Source organism: Chanos chanos, chromosome 3 (genome assembly GCF_902362185.1).
Source record: "Chanos chanos chromosome 3, fChaCha1.1, whole genome shotgun sequence".
In the NCBI taxonomy this organism is placed as follows: Eukaryota; Metazoa; Chordata; class Actinopteri; order Gonorynchiformes; family Chanidae; genus Chanos; species Chanos chanos.
In genome coordinates, this window is record NC_044497.1 from 46,805,941 (window position 1) to 46,823,429 (window position 17,489).

A 17,489-nucleotide genomic window follows, 5' to 3' on the forward strand; every position below is an offset into this window, starting at 1 on the left:
ATTAGTATAAATGGTCTGACTCATCGTAACTGGCTGGAAAAGTAATAACAGCAATCAAAATTACTTTGTGAAAATGGCTCCTGCTGCTCCTTAAGTGCCATTTGTGAAATAACGATTTTAACGGTTTTGAACCTCATTCATGCCAGTTTTATTGGAATGTTTAAACTAGTGCGCTATGTCTAAACCATATCACCCAACATTTGTGTTTCATGTTGTGCTTTTAAAATCTTTGTGTGAAATTCAACACAATGTGGTAATCTCAGTGAGTATTTTCAACAAAACATAGAAATGCAAAATGCTGTCTTATATTATGTTTTTAAAAAATGTATAATTTAGTATATTTGGTTACCCTTCCAAAAAGGCATAAAGAAGGATGGCTTAATAATGTAACATGCCATTTTCCATGTATGTCTCTTAAAGGTATTTAGTTCATCCCAGTAAGACCATGGGGGATATGAAAACCCCAGACTTTGATGACCTGCTAGCCGCCTTTGACATCCCTGATATGGTCGATCCCAAGGCGGCCATAGAATCTGGTCACGATGACCATGAGGGACATCTCAAGCATAACGTCCACCACGAAGAGGATACCCACGTTCCCTCAGCTCCAGACGTTGGTGTCAGTGTCATTGTCAAGAATGTTCGAAACATTGACACAAATGATCACTCGCTCTCGGACAAGGACATCCATCCCTCAGTTGGCAATGGGCTGCACAATGGTATCTTAACCATGTCGCCCAGTGACAGGTTTGGTAAAGATGGTGGCAAGCTCCAGAGAGGTGAAGGCCATGGGCTAGCAGTCAACAACTCTACATTCAACCAGTTCAGCCCCATCTCAAGTGCTGAAGAGTTTGATGATGACGATAAGATTGAGGTAGATGATCCTTTGGACAAGCAAAATAATTTAACGTGTTTCAGGCCAAATCCCCTAACAGGACTTTCCTCCAAGCGAGAAGACACAACCTCACACCCCTTGAAAGCCAACATGGTAGATGGTATGTCTAAGCCAGGGACTAACGGTGACTTCGATCATTCTAAAGTTGAAATCAAAAGCACTAATAACGGTACTCTTAGTGGCTCAAACGTGTATGTGCCCCCAAAGCCAAGGAAAGTGGAAGAGCAACCAAAAGAGGTGACTCCCAAGTCTTCAGAGAGTAAGGAGGCCGGAGAACAAGCTGTGGCGCTGAATGTAACCAACCTCTCCCAGGCCAAAGCCAAGTCATCAGCCAAACTCTCCTCCTGCATTGCTGCAATAGCTGCCCTCAGTGCAAAGAAAGCCACCACCGACTCTGCAGTCACAGAACCTGTCAGTACCCCTCGAGATTCACCAAAAGAGGCAAAAGAAAGCCCTAAAGTTATTGAGAAACCTTCTGAGCAGGATTCAGCCCTGGAACTTGCTAAGAAGATGTTGTCCAAACAGCCTGAGAGTCCCTGTAGCGTTACCAGTGAAAGCAGCAGCAAAGGGTCTCCCTTATCTCCTACAGGATCAATTCCGGTTATCCCCAAAGTCCGTATCAAAACAATTAAGACATCCTCAGGTCAGATCAAACGAACAGTTACTCGGGTGTTGCCAGACTTTGACCCCGAAGGTTTGAAGAAAGCTGGTGATTCAGCTTCCATTGTTGTCTCATCCCTTCTGTCTTCACCAACCTCATCATCTGTTTTCTCTTCCCCTACCCGTCCTACACTACCCACCACAGTGGTGGCGACCTCTGCTGGCTCGATGGAGGTCACCAAGCAAATGACGATCAAGCCTGTTGCCACTGCTTTCCTACCTGTTTCAGCAGTTAAGACAGCAGGATCCCAGGTAATCAACCTGAAACTGGCAAATAATACCACGGTGAAAGCTACAGTCATACCTGCAGCTTCAGTGCAGAGTGCCAGCAGTGCCATTCTCAAAGCTGCTAATGCCATTCAGCAGCAGACCGTCATGGTGCCTGCTTCTAGTTTGGCCAATGCCAAACTCGTGCCAAAGACTGTCCACCTTACAAATCTAAACCTCCTTCCCCAGTCCACATCTGCCACAGACCTGCACCAGGTCTTGTCCAAATCCCAGCAGCCCATCAAGCAGACTGTGATGGCCAGTCCTCCCCCGAAGAAAGTGTCCCGAGTGCAAGTACTGGCAAGCTCACAGAGCTCAGTGGTTGAGGCCTTTAACAAAGTTCTCAGTAGCATTAACCCTGTCCCAGTATACGTTCCAAACCTCAGCCCTCCTTCAGCAGCCTGTATCTCCCTCCCTTCACGTGGCTACAAATGTCTAGAGTGTGGTGATTCATTTGCCCTGGAAAAGAGCCTCACGCAACACTACGACCGCAGGAGTGTCCGTATCGAGGTCACTTGCAACCACTGCGCAAAGAACCTGGTCTTTTACAATAAGTGCAGTCTGCTTTCCCATGCCAGAGGACACAAGGACAAAGGAGTTGTCATGCAGTGTTCTCATCTTATTCTAAAACCCATCCCTGTGGATCAGATGATCTTAGCCCCCTCAGTAACCTCCCCCTCTCCCAGTCCTGCTTCATCCCATGGTTGTACCACAGGAAATAGCCAAGGGAAGAGCAACCCAACCACTGTGATCTCTGCACCTTCTACTGCCCCTGTGGTAGCTGCTATGCCACTAGATGAGGATGCATCAAGGCTCTGCAGGCATAGTCTCAAGTGTTTGGAGTGTAACGAAATGTTTCAGGATGAGTCTTCTCTTGCCATGCACTACCAGCAGGCTGCAGAGTCAAATGGACAGGTGTGTATAAGCTATGTCTTTGTGTTTCTACACAACTTGGAGATTTTTCATTGTGGAGGCTCGATCTTTGGCACCCAGACTGCCTGTGTATGCACTCTGCATGTTAATGTTTGTCTAGTTATTCACCATTGCAAAATTGTCAAATATTACAGATCCTCCTCTATTAATGCAATTAAGGAAGTGTTGTAGAACAACAGGTGCCTAAACTACGACTACAGTTTTCTTGTTTTAGTATTACATACGATTATACGATTATATTATATAATGGATGATTTATCTGAAATGGAACAGAACTGTGCACAGAATTTTGAAAAAAAAAATCTTTCTTTCCCCCACCCCAAAAAAATCACAGAAAACCTGCACCATCTGCCAAATGTTACTGCCAAACCAGTGCAGTTTTGCCTCACACCAGCGCATCCATCAACATAAATCCCCATACATTTGCCCAGAGTGTGGAGCCATCTGCCGGTCTGTACACTTCCAGTCCCACGTTACCAAGAACTGCCTACACTACACTCGCCGAGTGGGATACCGGTCAGTCCCGTGTCAATTTCTCTTTAGACAGGAATGACTGTTAAACAGGTTTTTTTTTTTTTTTTTTTTCTCCTCTCTTGACTTACCTGACAAGCAAGATGTTTACAAAATCTGTGTAGGTGTTTTATTTGCAGATATTCTACTGTCCTTGCAATGCTTTGTCCATTCATTTGTTGACATTACATGAGTTAAAAACTGGAGAAATATTAGGAGTGACTCATGAAGGCATATGTTCCGGCAGACTGTAATTTTTCTACTAGTGGAAATCTGACTTTCAGTAGTGAGTGGACTGTGAGATGAGCGGTAATTCACACGCTCTTAAAATGCCACTGATTTAGTCACAGTCGTCATGATGTCACTAACTAATAGCTGACCCTGGTTTCCCTACTGATTCACATTGATTGAATAAGATTACAGAGTTGAATTATTCTTTTTGTTTTTGCTTTTTCCTTCTACAGCTGTGTTCACTGTAGTGTGATCTTTGCTGATGTTGCTGCTCTGAAGTCACACATTCAGGGCTCCCACTGTGAGATCTTCTACAAATGCCCCATCTGCCCTATGGCTTTTAAATCTGCCCCAGGCACCCATTCCCACGCCTACACACAACATCCCGGAGTGAAAATTGGGGAACCCAAGTGAGTTTTATCATCACACTTGTGGTGAATAAGTCATCTTTCAAGAAGTAGCCAAACTGTGTTGTAAACAGTTTGTAAATAGAGTTTGGAGTGTTGGTGGGAGTTCGCAGAGAACACTGTTGCTTTTGAATGGTACTATTTTTGCAGTCGGTGAGCGTAATTCTGATCGCTGATTATGTGCTTGTTTTTTGTTTGTTTGTTTGTTTTGGTTTTTTGTTTTTGTTTTTTTGTTGTCATTGTTTTAGGAATTCAGTTTTCAGCCACTCTATAATAATTACACTCACACGCAGATCCCAGAACTGCTACCAGTACTGTTCTATCTCTTTTATATTGTGGGCTGAAGTCCCTCATTCTGTCTATGGAACATCCACGTTTCATCTAGTCTCCAAATTAAAAGACACTTTTGGAAAGGGTAATCTGATAACCAAACCAAACAAATCGCTTTAAAAAGCTTGTTCCTCTGACATTTCACAGATGTCAAGGTGCTGAAACTCATTATACATGGTGACTTTGACAGTGCGTCATTTCCTCACTTTAGCCCACTCCCGAATCCCGGTCATGTTTATCAACACAGTAATGAAAAGACCAGGTGGCTTATAGTATGTTGGGCTTTGTTTTGGTTTTTATTACCTCGTACTGTTTTGGAAACATAATTTGTTAGTGTTGGAAATTTAACCACCAGTAATGAAATCTGTAGATGATCACTGTCAGCCCTTAGCGTTTAAATATGTTGTTAAAAACTGGTAATGGATTGGTGGGTCCTGACACATTCAGAGCCTCATTTGTTCATCATAAATGGAATATTGCACTTTTAAATTTCTGTTGCAGCTGTAATTATATTTGATGTGATATGTCTAACGACAGAGTATTATCTATTTTTGTATTCATTTATGTGAAGCATGTGAATCTGGCAAACAATTTTAACAGAATACAGTTTAGAGGGTTTTTTCAGATTTTTTAAAAAAAAAAATTTTTTTATATATCAAACACCTAGAATTTCTTAGTGTTGATAAGAATAGTTTTGTTTGTGTTGTATCAGTCACATCACTATTTCATGTGCTGTTTTTTTTTTTTTTATAGGCTGATCTACAAATGCTCCATGTGTGACACCGTTTTTACCCAGCAAACCTTGCTCTACACCCACTTCGACCAACACATAGCCAATCAGAAAGTGTCAGTCTTCAAGTGTCCGGATTGCTCTATGCACTACGCTCAAAAACAGCTTATGTTAGATCACATAAAGGTATGACAATGCGATAAACTAAATAAAACATTTTGTTTTCATAATATAGAAGAGTAGTTCTATTTTCACAGTGTTCCCTAACAATCATAATACAGTGCATTGATATTATGTTCCAGATGTGATACCTTCAGTCAAAACCTTTCAATTAAGTTATATACACTGTACAGTCGATGGTCCTATTCTTTTAAATGTGGCACAAGAAACATGTCTCATGAATACTTAAATTAGGCCAAGAGTTAAACAACATGCTTGCTCTGTATCCTTCACCCCATTTAATAAAATATGTAATACTTGCTCTCCTTTACCAGTCCATGCATGGCACCTTGAAGACAGTTGAAGGTCCTCCAAATTTGGGAATCAACCTTCCTCTCAGCACCAAACCAACCAATGCTATGTCTCCCAGCCCCAACAGCAAGGAAGGGGCTTCACTCAACGGTAGCATGGAGAAGAGTGATAAAAAGCCTCCTTCTCCACTGAAGAAGACCAGCAATGGTACTGAACTTCTTAAAAAGCCCCCCTCTCCTGGTTGGACGTGTCGAGAATGCGACCGCCTTTTCACCCAGAGAGAGGTCTTTATTGCACACATGAAGAGGGAGCATGGCAAGGTAAGAGTTCAGTTCAGGTTTCACATCTGATTTAGGGAGGGCTGCCTATCAGGAGTAGACCTAAGGAGTACTCAGCCCAAGATTTAGAAATCGGGATAGTTCAGTCTGACTTCTGACTGATTTGGGATTTGTTGGCTCACATCTTTCTCCCTCTCTTTTTCTCCAGCAACTGAAGAAGCATCCGTGTCGTCAGTGTGATAAGTCTTTTAGCTCCTCCCACAGTCTGTGCAGACACAACAGGATCAAACACAAAGGTGTACGCAAGGTCTACTCCTGCCCGTGAGTAGCATGAGCATCTGGGATGTATGTTTCTTCTGAAGCAAATTTATTTATGCAATCCATAGTGATTATTTATGTATCAATACATGAGTCACTAGGCCTTTGGTCTGCATATGTAGGAAACATACCAGATGTTCCATATCGTTATCTCCATAATATCAGATAATCCCATACTGCAGCGTGAAGTTTGTTATTATCGACATTAATAAATTGCACATTAAAATATTTTAAAAATTAAAGCTCGAAATAATGAATATAGCACATTTCCTTGACCAGTGGTGCATTGCAAGTTTTTGGGGACACTGTTTTGGTTTTGTATCGGGAGATGTTGTTGCTGAAAAAGCTATTCTTGTACCTCACTTGTGTCTTCAGACATTGTCCAGATGCCAGTCGGACTTTCACGAAAAGGCTGATGTTGGAAAAACACATCCAACTCATCCATGGTATTAAAGATGCAGAGGGAAAGGCTGGAACAGAAATGAACAATATGGAGGAGTCTGTAGACAAAGAACAGGTATTAACTGGTTTTAAACTTCCTTATGTGTTATTTGTTACAGCAGTAAGCGGGATTTTACGCACATTTATAATCATGGCACTAGCTTGATTAAGTCTGGTCATGCTCTGTGTGATACTCTTTTAAGAGAAAGTAATGGTAGCTAAGTGTTCTCATTGCTTGATCAATTGATTGCAAAAGAGTTCAACATTAACAAGGGGGAAAAATTCTGGGTCTGTGCAAGACTTAATGATTTGATTGCCCAGTTACACTCAGACAAATTTGTTTATATGCAGGTTCCAAGCCCAAAACGTAAGCTGCAAGCAGGTGGGGAAGACGTCGAACAGGCAGAGGAAGAGGAGGCAGAGGAAGAGGTCGGGGGGTTTCACAGTCAACTTTCAAGGGGCTCGACAGGGCAGCCCATGAAGAAGTTAAAGATCAACGTATTCAAAGTACACAAGTGTGCCGTGTGCAATTTCACCACCGATGACATCATGCACTTTCACGAGCACATACCCCAGCACAAGACTGACGGCTCATCCTACCAATGCCGCGAATGTGGCCTGTGTTACACATCCCACCATTCGCTGGCCCGCCACCTCTTCATCGTTCATAAGATGAAGGAGCCTCAGGGCCTGGGCCGACACAACGGCCAACAAGAGAACAATCCGACCCCCGAGGAGGGGCCTGCGGATGGGATACCCGAAACAAAGTGCAAAGTGTGTGCCAAGACGTTTGAGACTGAAGGAGCCTTGAACACACACATGCGGACACACGGCATGGCCTTCATTAAGTCAAAGAGACAAAGCGCGGTGGAGAAATGAGAGCGAAAGAGTGAAAAAAAAAAGATGTTTGATTTTAAAAATGTTATGTAAACCCTAATATGTTTATAAGTATATGTATGAGAAATGTATAAATATATACACACGAAACAGTGTTGTGTGTTTAAATATAATGTAATATATTGCGAACTGATTTATGTGTATTTAAATATCTATGAGAACACATTTTTGTACACTTTATGATAGATGTTTGTATGGGTGTTGAATAGATCTTTTTTTATAGGAAAAGAATTTTTATGTTACAAGATTTTCATTGTTTCTCAAAAGTATTACATACTGTACAAATACTTGTCCTGGGATTGAGTGTAATCTCAAATTATTGGCAGTGTTCCAGTTCCTTACTGCTGCTAAAGTCCATGGAATGTTAAGACTTAGGCCCACTATCTAAAAGACATTTCCCCCCCCATAACAAGGACAGTCTGTCCTGACCTATGTAGGAGTCCAAGGCCCTTGTTTGAGAAAGCGGTCAAATCTGAATTTATTCTAGCTGAGCAGACAGTTTATGACCTGAAGCTTTACTTTAGCTTCACTATGTCCCACTGTGTTTTAAAAATGAGTATCTGCCATTGTAAATGTAACTAGGACAATTCAGTACTATGAAAATTTTTATATCACATGCCCCTTATAACTGTATAGTTTAATAGTACTACATTGTAACCATTGAGTCAGTTTAAATTGTTGTATTACCCCCACATTTGCAGTGTTTTGATTGGCAGTTCATCATTACGTGTTCAGTGTGTTTATAACATTATTACGCTGCGTACACAACGCCCAGTCTTTATCAATACACAGTACACAGTTATTAAGAACATACATTTTTAGAGTGGGTCGAAAAATAAGGTTGTTCTTGAAATTTCTGTGTTCCTGCTATTGTCAGTGGGCTCTGTGAAATCCTTTCTGTGCTTTCAGGGCGTTTTTCTAAAAACCCTGCAAGTCTTTCTTGTTGTTACTCTATCTCTGGCAGATGGATCTTGGTCATAACCGAGTTATGATACCATTGTGTCTTTTTTCTCTGTGCTTGTAAAGCAGTTTGTACATTTTGGCCTTTTTGCAATGAACACATTTTAAATTCATGTCTTACACTTTTTTTTTGATAACGCAACTGAAAAAAAAAAAAGATTCCTTAAACTCCTCAAACCTTAAAGCATTTTAAGTATTTGGCATATGAATACATTAACATTAAATGGACTGTGTCAGTCCATTAGGACAACATTTATGAGAGACAAATTTTTCCTGTTCCTGCTATTTTTGTTTATACCAAAGGTGATCTTTGTGCGCTCCTGTCCAATAGACTCTCCTCTCTTATTGTCCATGTTAAAGGAGTCCAGTTTTTAAGTGCTGTGAGGTGACTGTGAGGGGTCAAGTGACTCCAAAAGCCAAATTTAGAACAGGTATCAATGTCAGCATTAATCCCGTGGTCACAGAAGTGTGCCACTACATGGTCTTAGTTCATGAAGCACTCGCAATCAACAGGAGTGCTGATTCAAGGAAAACAAAGTAAAAGAAAACAAACAAAAAGCGAGAGACTTGCCTTCTCATTAAAGAATGTTTATGTAAATGTGAGACTGGAAACAGTTCTTTTTCTTGTAAAGGTCAGCAAGTAGCTGTAGCTACATTTTAATATCAAGCAATGCTTTTTTTGTTTTTGTTTTTTTGTTTTGTTTTGTTCTGTTTTGTTTTTTGTTTTTCTTTTTTTTCTTTTTTCTTTTTTTTGTTTGTTTTTTTGGAAGAGGAGATATCCAAGTATTGCATAAGAAAATACTACAGGAAAAAAAAAGAGTTTTGTTCATATTGTTTTTATTTGTCCTTTAAAGGACACATAGTGTGGATGTTTTTTTACTCTTTTTAAATATATGAACATATTTGTGAAAATACAAGCCTGCATGAAAGAAGCCATTTATGGTCATTATGTGTTCCTTAGAATGTCTTGCTGCTGTTGGGTAGAGTTGTCTAATGTTTGTGTAAAGCAGTTAGTGTCGTCAATAAACAAAAGAAGTAAACCTGTCTAAACAAAGGTCTAATGTCTTGTGCATTGCATGTAACTGATAAATGAACATTCCTCGTCGCTTTAACAAATAGAGAGAAATGTGCAACTATCTAGTGACTTTAGTGGATTACAAGCTGGTCTACAAGAATTGTGAAAGAAAAGATTCAGTTGACAAGGTGTAAATACGATGCCCCAGGGCCCTGACAAGAGCCGTGCTGAGTTTGGGCCATTTGTTCTGTGATAGGAAATTATAAAATCAAGAGGTTTTTTATCTGGACACATGTAAATCAGGCTTTTTCTATTACACTGATGATAAACCTCCCCCTCTATGTGTCTTCCTCATTATTCAAATACAGATCTCCTTCTTTTATTACAAATGTATAAATGTTTATATGTACATGATATAAGAAGGACATATGTCTTTGATATATGTTCATTCTACTGCCCCCTGTATCAGTTTCAAACATGTTTGTAGATATAAGCTTTTTCTGTAGAAAAAAAAAGAGTAATGTTAGTTACTCTATGTTAGTTAATTAGTTTTTTTTGTGCCAAACATGTCTTATGAATGAAAAATGAAATTATTTAGAACTTTTGTAGAACTGTACAGATTCAGTTATTTAGTCAATGTCTTCAGAACTATCTTGAAAGGTAACCATCTGGTGGTCTTTGTTGGTAGGTAACCGTCTAGGTAATCCTTTATAACTGTGTTGTCCCAACCTATTTAAGATATAGTGCACAAGGGGTAAGCTGTACTGCTTTGAATGACAACTGAACTGCCTTAAATAACAATTAGTACGACTATCCCAATAATGCAATTACTCACTAAACAAAATTCAGACTAAAAATATTGATGAATTTCAAAAGCAGCTCTCATGCTTCAGTTTCAAAAGTATTTTGTTTGTGTTTAATTGGGAGCCAACAGAGTTTTTTGAGAATAAAAGTTGTTTTGGGAGATTTTGGAGTCAGTAGCTAATAGGTGAAGGTGAAGGATACAGAAGTGATTAAGGCTGCGTGTTCTTTTAGAGGTGCGATTTAAGTCAGTCTTTTCTCAGAAAAACGTTCACTTGACAACTACAAAGCTTATTACACAGCAATAATAAAAACTGATCCAATGCATGACGTGCCAATTTGCATGGGGCTTTTACATGCTGAAATGGCGTGTCCGGAACCCATCAGAGTTTTTCCTGGTCATGTGTCTCTCTTTGTGTTATTTAAGCCAGAGATTCAGTAAAACATGATGAAAACACAAAATGTCCCTGGTGGGGGGTACTCTGGTTGCCTGTGCGGTGGTTTTATCTGTCGTCCATGCCTGGAACGTGTCTCAGAAGTGCATGACTAACACAGCTGCATTTCTTTCAGAACTTAACAAGGAATCACCAAGTGAATATGCAGTCTTAAGTAAGTCATTGTTTCATAATGTTTTGGAGACTGGATATGTTTTATATAATTTATAAACATTTATATATTTCACACACATATATTCTACTTTTATTTATTGATAGCAAAATTGATTTTGTAAAACTTAGAACAGTAAACAGTTGTTTTCAGATTACACATTAAATAGTAATTATTGAATGTTTCACTTGTTGTTACAAGAAGAGTTTTTTGTCAGAGTCTTGTTTGTGGCATTTGTTTTTGTTCTCCTCATTAGTTTTCTGCATCTGGTTCTAATCATAGCCTCTTAAACTATCTACGATGGCTGCGATAGTTTCTCTCCTTTTTTGGTTCCCTCTTCATGGTGGCTGGTGCCAATTTAGTTCTCAGAAGAGTACCGTCTTGAGGTGTTTTTTACCCATGTATATTAAGCATATAACGTTACGCAATATAGCTTTTCTGCTTTTTTTTATATTTCTTTTTTTTCAGTTGATTGAATATAATTACACAGTGTAAGTATTAAAAGTTGGTGTTTTATATAAGATGCTTGCTTCACTGTAATTGTAGAAGTGGTCTCTTGGCTGATCTGTCTGTGGGGGGGTGTTTTGTAGTGTATGATGCCTTAGGGAAACTGGGCAGTGATGTTGAGGGGGGGAACGTAAACAGGCCAGGATCTCTCAGGGAGTGTCTTTCAGTCCAAACACCTGACTTCAGTGGGCAGTACTGCCAGATCTTTCTCAAACAGGTAATCTCCTCCTAATCACACCTTCTATACCTGTTCAGACTGTCTCTGTACACACTTATCAAAGTTATCCATATTTACAATCCAAAGAGGAGATAAACATGCATTCTAACGTTTTCATTAAATATGACTGATACCTTTTCATTATTACTACAGTTAGCTCTTAGAAAGCTCCGCTTTTTTAAGTTAAGAGCAGTTGCAATGGTGATTTTGAGAATGATGCCATTATTTCATTTACCTTTTATATGTTGTTAGTATAGTCAATTTTTGAATTGGTGAAGTTTTACAGCAATACTGTTGTCCTTTCCCAGGAGTCAGTGCAGTATTTTGTGGGAATTTGTGTGCCAGACTCGTGTGATGAGATGGAGGTGCAGACATTAGTGATTTATGGTAAATCAGTCTCTGTGTTTCCAGCATGTATGTACCCTGTCTATCTGTCCATCTCCCAACAGTGATTTTACACTGCTTATTCTGCAACCATGTGTGTCGCAAAGAGTCTTGAAATGTGCTTTTCCTTAATATAGTCATAAAGATTAAATATCTCTCTCTCTCTCTTTCTCTCTTTCTCACTCTCTTTCTTGCTCTCTCTCTCTCTCTCTCTCTCTCTCTCTCTCTCTATCTATCTATCTATCTATCTATCTATCTATCTATCTATCTATCTATCTATCTATCTATTTGTCTATCTATCTGTCTGTCTCCTATTCTTCTCTTTTTCTTTGTGTGGTTAGACATATTTCAGCAAGGCGACTTCTCTCTGATACCTCCTGTGCCGTCCCTTCTCCTGCCTGACCCTACACAGGGCATCTTCATGACCCAGTGCCTAAGCAACAACACTCCAGTCGACCTGTCAGCTGTTATCTGCCTGTGAATGATGCGCGCATGCTCACGCACACACACACTCACACACACACACACTCTCACACACACACACACACACACACACGCACACGCACACACACACACATTTTTACAGCTTATTTGTCTCTGTATCTTGTAGGTTTGTGTGTAGTGCATTGGTGGCCTTGCCTATCATTGCAACTCTTTGTGTGGCTCTGATGAAATGGAAAAGAGGGAGAGAAATCACACCAGGGGTGGATTCCACCCTGCCCTCAAACCCCAACCAATATGGGGCCTTTCTGATCAACGGTTCACCCGATCACAGCAGAGAATGTTGTGTCCTCCAGGAGAACAACCAGACACAGGACAATAACACAAACAAAGACAAGGATGTCTACAAAACGAGCAAGTACAAACCTACACACACTCTCACACACAGCTTTGCTGAAATCTGTTACACAAAAGTTCTAAAAAATCAGTTCTCATGGCAACCTTCAGAAACATCTCTCTCTTTTTTTTCCTTTTTTGTTCTCTCTATTGTACCCACCTTAAACCAATATCTACATTCTTCCTCCTATATTCTCTCTCTCTCTCTCTCTCTCTCTCTCTCAGGCTGTCTGTTGTCCTGTCTGGAGGCATTCTCTCTGCAGGTCAGCAGTGTGGGGCAGCTGAGCACCGGGAGCTGCTGTTACTCATCCTTAAATGGCATCCGCATCCTCAGCCTGCTCTGGATCATCTCAGGACACACTGCCCAGCTCAGCTCCTGGAACAACCTGGGTGAGGGAACGAGACAGACAGAGAGAGATAAAGGGGGGAACGAGAGAGATAGAGAGAGATAAAGGGGGGGAACGAGAGAGATAGAGAGAGACAAAGGAGGGGAGGGGGGTCGAGAGGGATAAGAGTGCTGCATAGATGTTGGGATCTTTAAAAAAAAAAGATAAATTAATGAATTCAAGTATCTACACAAATTAGATCAGGAGCTTTATTTCTTAAAAATTCACTCTTTTTTCACTTTCAGGTTCATCTTTTTTTTTTTTACTGTATTCATTGAACAAATATTCTTAAGCATAAATAGTTCACAAACAATTTCTATCCAAATAAAGGAATGTTTGAGAGTTTGTAATGTATTTTGTCTCTGTCCTTTTTATCCTCTCAGATAATGATAAGAGATGGAAGGAGACAGTGGAGAATAATCCTCTGTATGTATTTGCCTTCAGTGGACCAGTCTATCTGGCTGTCGACACCTTTCTGCTGCTGGGGTAATGTCCCAACATCTTGTCTGGTGTTCTCAGTGCCAACAGAGTCTATTATTGGTTTGTTTATTTCATATTTGCCTCACTGAGTCTTAGATTTGTTTGTTCATTTGTTTGTTTGTTTGTTTGGGGTTTTTTTGATGTCAGTGGTCTCCTTAGTGCAAAGTCCCTGCTTGGTTCTATCCAGAGATCAGATGATGAACTCAGTCTGAGTCTGGTAGCCCGGTTCCTGTTCAGAAGATTTAAGAGGTAATTTCATGTTCTCCTTTTTGCAAGCTTTGCAGATAAATGTTACTGGTTACAAGTGCATTATTATGGTGACATAATGAATTGTTCCACTGAGAAAGCCATCTTTATCATTTTAGTGCCTCTGAGCATAACCCATATATACAGTATCATGCAATACATGCAACAAACTGTACTGAATACTTCAGAATGTTCTAGGAGTATGTACCACAACTCTTTTGTTTCACTTTACTAAGGGTTTTATTGCTCTAAGTAGGCAGTTTTTTATTTCTTTTAAAGGTAGCGCTTCAGAATTGGTCAGACAACTCGAATGTATGCAAACAGATTGAACTGAATTGAACTGAATTGAGTTGAGTTGAGTTAAATTGAATTGAACTGAACTGAATTAAAGTGAATTGAATTAAGTTGAATCGAATCACTCCCTTAAGGATCCAGCCACTCCATCTCTTTATTGTTTGCCTGACCATCGGGCTGTTCTCTGTGGTCCAGAGAGGGGCTTTCTGGTTTATAGCAGAGGATGAAATCATCAGCTGTAAGAAATACTGGTGGTCCAACCTGCTTCTGATCAACAATCTCTTCACCATTACTGATATTGTAAGTTTTCTATCAGAGAGCTGTGAAAAGCAGTGCCCTAAAACATTTTCTCGTACTTGTTAAAGATTGTTACATGCATGTACTGCATATTGATCAAACAAAAATAAATACATAAATAAAATATCAGTGATCATTGTTACAGCTGTTCTGTGTTACACAATATGTGTGCTGATTCACTCAGAAAAATGAAGAGGAAAATATATTAGCACCGTTTAAATCATGACACTCTAGCACTTTTGAAACTCTTTTGAAGATTTCACAGTGTCTTGGAACTACTCTACTTTGACATAGCGGAGAAAGAGATCAGGTTGTGAACTGATGTACAAATGTAATGTGGGTGTGTGAAAAAGTGTGTGTGTTGTGGGTATGATGTCTCTCTTTGTAGTGTGCTCCTTGGACTTGGTATCTCTCCCTTGATTTCCAGTTCTATGTGACAACACCATTGTTTATATTCCTCTACAGACTGTGAGTACAGTAACACTGACCTGACCAACACAGCAAGAAGTGTACACTTTACTAAATATGTATACATGTTTTAATAGAACCCACATGCTTATGACAGATTAAACTTATATTTTTTATGGTTTGCTTCATTCACTTTCATTATGCAATTAGTTTAATCTGGTTTACTCTTTTTCTCAGAAACAAATGCGTGTTGATTGGAGTAGCGATTGTTCTTCTGCTGGTTTCCAGTTTAATCAGTGCTCTTCTCACAGCCTTCTTACACCTCCCTGTTCACCAGCCAACCACACTGTGAGAGCTGTACCATCATTACAATCTAAGACTGCATTTTATACACACAGATAGATAGATAGATAGATAGATAGATAGATAGATAGATAGATAGATAGATAGATAGATAGATAGATAGATAGATATTAAATAGACAATATTGATTTTTTTTGTTTTTTCCTTTTTTTGCTTTCAATGTCTGGTGTTTTTCAGATCACATGAAAGCTACTTTCAGTATTACTACAACAAACCTTACACTAGGTACAGCCCATATCTGCTGGGTATCCTGGCAGGGATATACATGACAACAAAGAAAGAACCTCTTCTAAAACAACAGGTATTAAATCACAGCAGATTCTCTGATTCTACATCAAAACCTACAAACCCTGCTGCAGAGGGAAGATTAACTGAACTGAACTGAATTGAATTGAATTGAATTGAATTGAATTGAATTGAATTGAATTGAATTGAATTGAACTGAACTGAACTGAACTGAATTGAATTGAATTGAATTGAATTGAATTGAATTGAATTGAACTGAACTGAACTGAACTGAACTGAACTGAACTGAGCTGATCTAAACTGAACTAAACTAAACAAAACTAAACTAAACTAAATTGGATTAAATTGAATTGAACTGAACTGAACTGAACTGAATTGAATATCTTGTCAGAGGTGTTATCTCAGATTACACATCTTTATTGCGGTCTGCATAGGAAATATTTTGCTCTCTATTCAAGGCTTTGTGTGTTTTTGCAGTGGCAGGCAGCAGTGGGCTGGCTGTGTTCCTTGGCTGTAATGGCTCTATTGGTAGGTTTGGCCTACATCCTGAGGGAAGTCCCGCCCCAGCCCTCCCTCTGGCATGCCCTGTATCAGGGCCTGCACCGCAGTCTGTGGGCACTGGCTGTGACCTGGATCATATTGGCCTGTGAGGAGGGGTATGGAGGTGAGAAATTGGGTGGAAAGGTGAAAGGAGGATGGGGGGATAGAAGGATGATTACACATATAAGAGAAAACAGGAGGGGAGAGGGCTAGAGGTTTAGGGTTACACAGATCAGAGGAGTTTTAAAGAGAGTGGCGAGCGAGAGAGGGGGTTGCAAATGACCAGAAAGGGAAAACTGACATTTACTGACTCGCTGATATTTGTGTTGCGCTCCATTAGTCCTCAGTCCTACAACAATTCTATCATCAGATCCTAGAGAGTATTGGAAACATTTAAGAAATAAGATCAAATAATGAAGTTTTCTCACATAATTTCAGTGTACTTTTTTGTGTCTCTGAATAGGATTTGTAGATAAGATGTTATCCTTGGGTGTGTGGGCTCCTCTCTCCAACATCAGTTTTGCGTGCTATCTCATCCATCCAGTCCTCATCATTCTCTACAACGGCAAACAGGAGACACCCATTCATTATACTGACCTCAACTTTGTGAGTATCCATACTCATGATTATGTAGATGACGCACTCAAAGCAAAAAGACAGAGCAATAGAGATTCTATCTGACACTTAACACACGGAGCGATATGCGATATTTAGCATGCCCTGCAATCTTTTGTCCTTTATTTTTTATTTATGAGTGATTTATAACAGAAATGAACATTAATTATATGATATAAAAGGGCTCGTTAAGTATGATTAACATTAAGTGTAATATACAAGGGCTCAAATCCTTGACTTAGTCTTAATGCCTCACAAACTCTATTTTTCCACACCCCCCCTCCTCTCTCTCTCTCTCTCTCTCTCCCTCTTTCTCTCTGTTTCACAGTTTTACTTGTTTATAGGTCACACGGTGCTGACTCTGGTTATTGGTTATGTCTTAACTCTGCTGATTGAAAAGCCCTATCTCGTTCTGAAAAGGAAAAATGGTTAAGGATCTGACACAATCTCAGCATGGACTCACTGGTAGAAAGGCAGGATGAAAGACTTAATTTCAGTTTGTTTTCTATTTTCTCTGTGTAAAAATTGTTAAGGTGATGGGAATGGTGCATGATAACTGTATTCATTGTTACCTAATGTGCATAAGTAAAGAGGCAAAGTTTCATTTGTTTCACTTGATAAGAAACGTGTCAAAGATTCTACTGTTTATTACATTCACTATTTTGTCCCAGGTGTCTCACGTAACCATTGTGTCTATGTATACCAGGCCTGGAAGAAATATGTTTTTTACAGTGTTCAAATGTCCCAGTATTCTTCAGTGAGTCCTGCCCCTGTGAACTTGATCTCTTAATTAACAAAATAACAAACACACTTTTGATAATGATTGTAGAGCATTCATGAAGCATTTTTTGGTATGGCAATACTTCTAGTCCTCTTAAATATTTTCAAGTTTTCTCCAAAAGAACCATGTAAGATAGCT

The 17,489-nt window shown here is 39.6% G+C and overlaps 2 protein-coding genes across 5 annotated transcripts; both read left to right on the top strand.

The window, feature by feature from the left end:
- Positions 1-445: 445 nt before the first annotated feature.
- znf532 (zinc finger protein 532) lies at positions 446-7,365 on the top strand. 4 transcript variants are annotated; one of them, XM_030769222.1, is made up of 9 exons: positions 446-2,737; positions 3,090-3,271; positions 3,730-3,906; positions 4,987-5,149; positions 5,458-5,754; positions 5,921-6,033; positions 6,406-6,547; positions 6,823-6,849; positions 6,895-7,365. In XM_030769222.1, exons 1-9 carry the CDS (start codon positions 446-448, stop codon positions 7,348-7,350), a joined length of 3,849 nt encoding a protein of 1,282 aa, XP_030625082.1. In that variant the 3' UTR covers positions 7,351-7,365. The 4 variants fall into 4 exon arrangements, with proteins under 4 accessions (XP_030625082.1, XP_030625083.1, XP_030625084.1 ...); XM_030769223.1 differs by lacking the exon at positions 3,730-3,906; XM_030769224.1 differs by lacking the exons at positions 3,090-3,271; positions 3,730-3,906; positions 4,987-5,149.
- A 1,013-nt stretch (positions 7,366-8,378) lies between these two features.
- Positions 8,379-17,003, top strand: oacyl (O-acyltransferase like; the record flags this gene model as incomplete). The annotated part of the gene is made up of 16 exons (XM_030767952.1): positions 8,379-8,407; positions 10,668-10,753; positions 11,341-11,474; positions 11,783-11,861; positions 12,200-12,335; positions 12,469-12,713; positions 12,921-13,085; positions 13,465-13,567; positions 13,709-13,810; positions 14,236-14,401; positions 14,787-14,866; positions 15,044-15,154; positions 15,347-15,470; positions 15,893-16,079; positions 16,419-16,561; positions 16,899-17,003. Coding segments are annotated over 16 exons (1,995 nt in total), but the record flags the coding sequence as incomplete, so codon positions are not given.
- Positions 17,004-17,489: the final 486 nt, after the last annotated feature.

Bases quoted from the DNA above. Each gene is read 5' to 3' on its own strand.
- znf532 (XM_030769222.1), top strand. From the start codon at position 446: ATGGGGGATATGAAAACCCCAGACTTTGATGACCTGCTAGCCGCCTTT. The intron at 5,150-5,457 runs GTATGACAATGC...CTCCTTTACCAG, and splicing joins TTATGTTAGATCACATAAAG to TCCATGCATGGCACCTTGAA. The intron at 5,755-5,920 runs GTAAGAGTTCAG...CTTTTTCTCCAG, and splicing joins TGAAGAGGGAGCATGGCAAG to CAACTGAAGAAGCATCCGTG.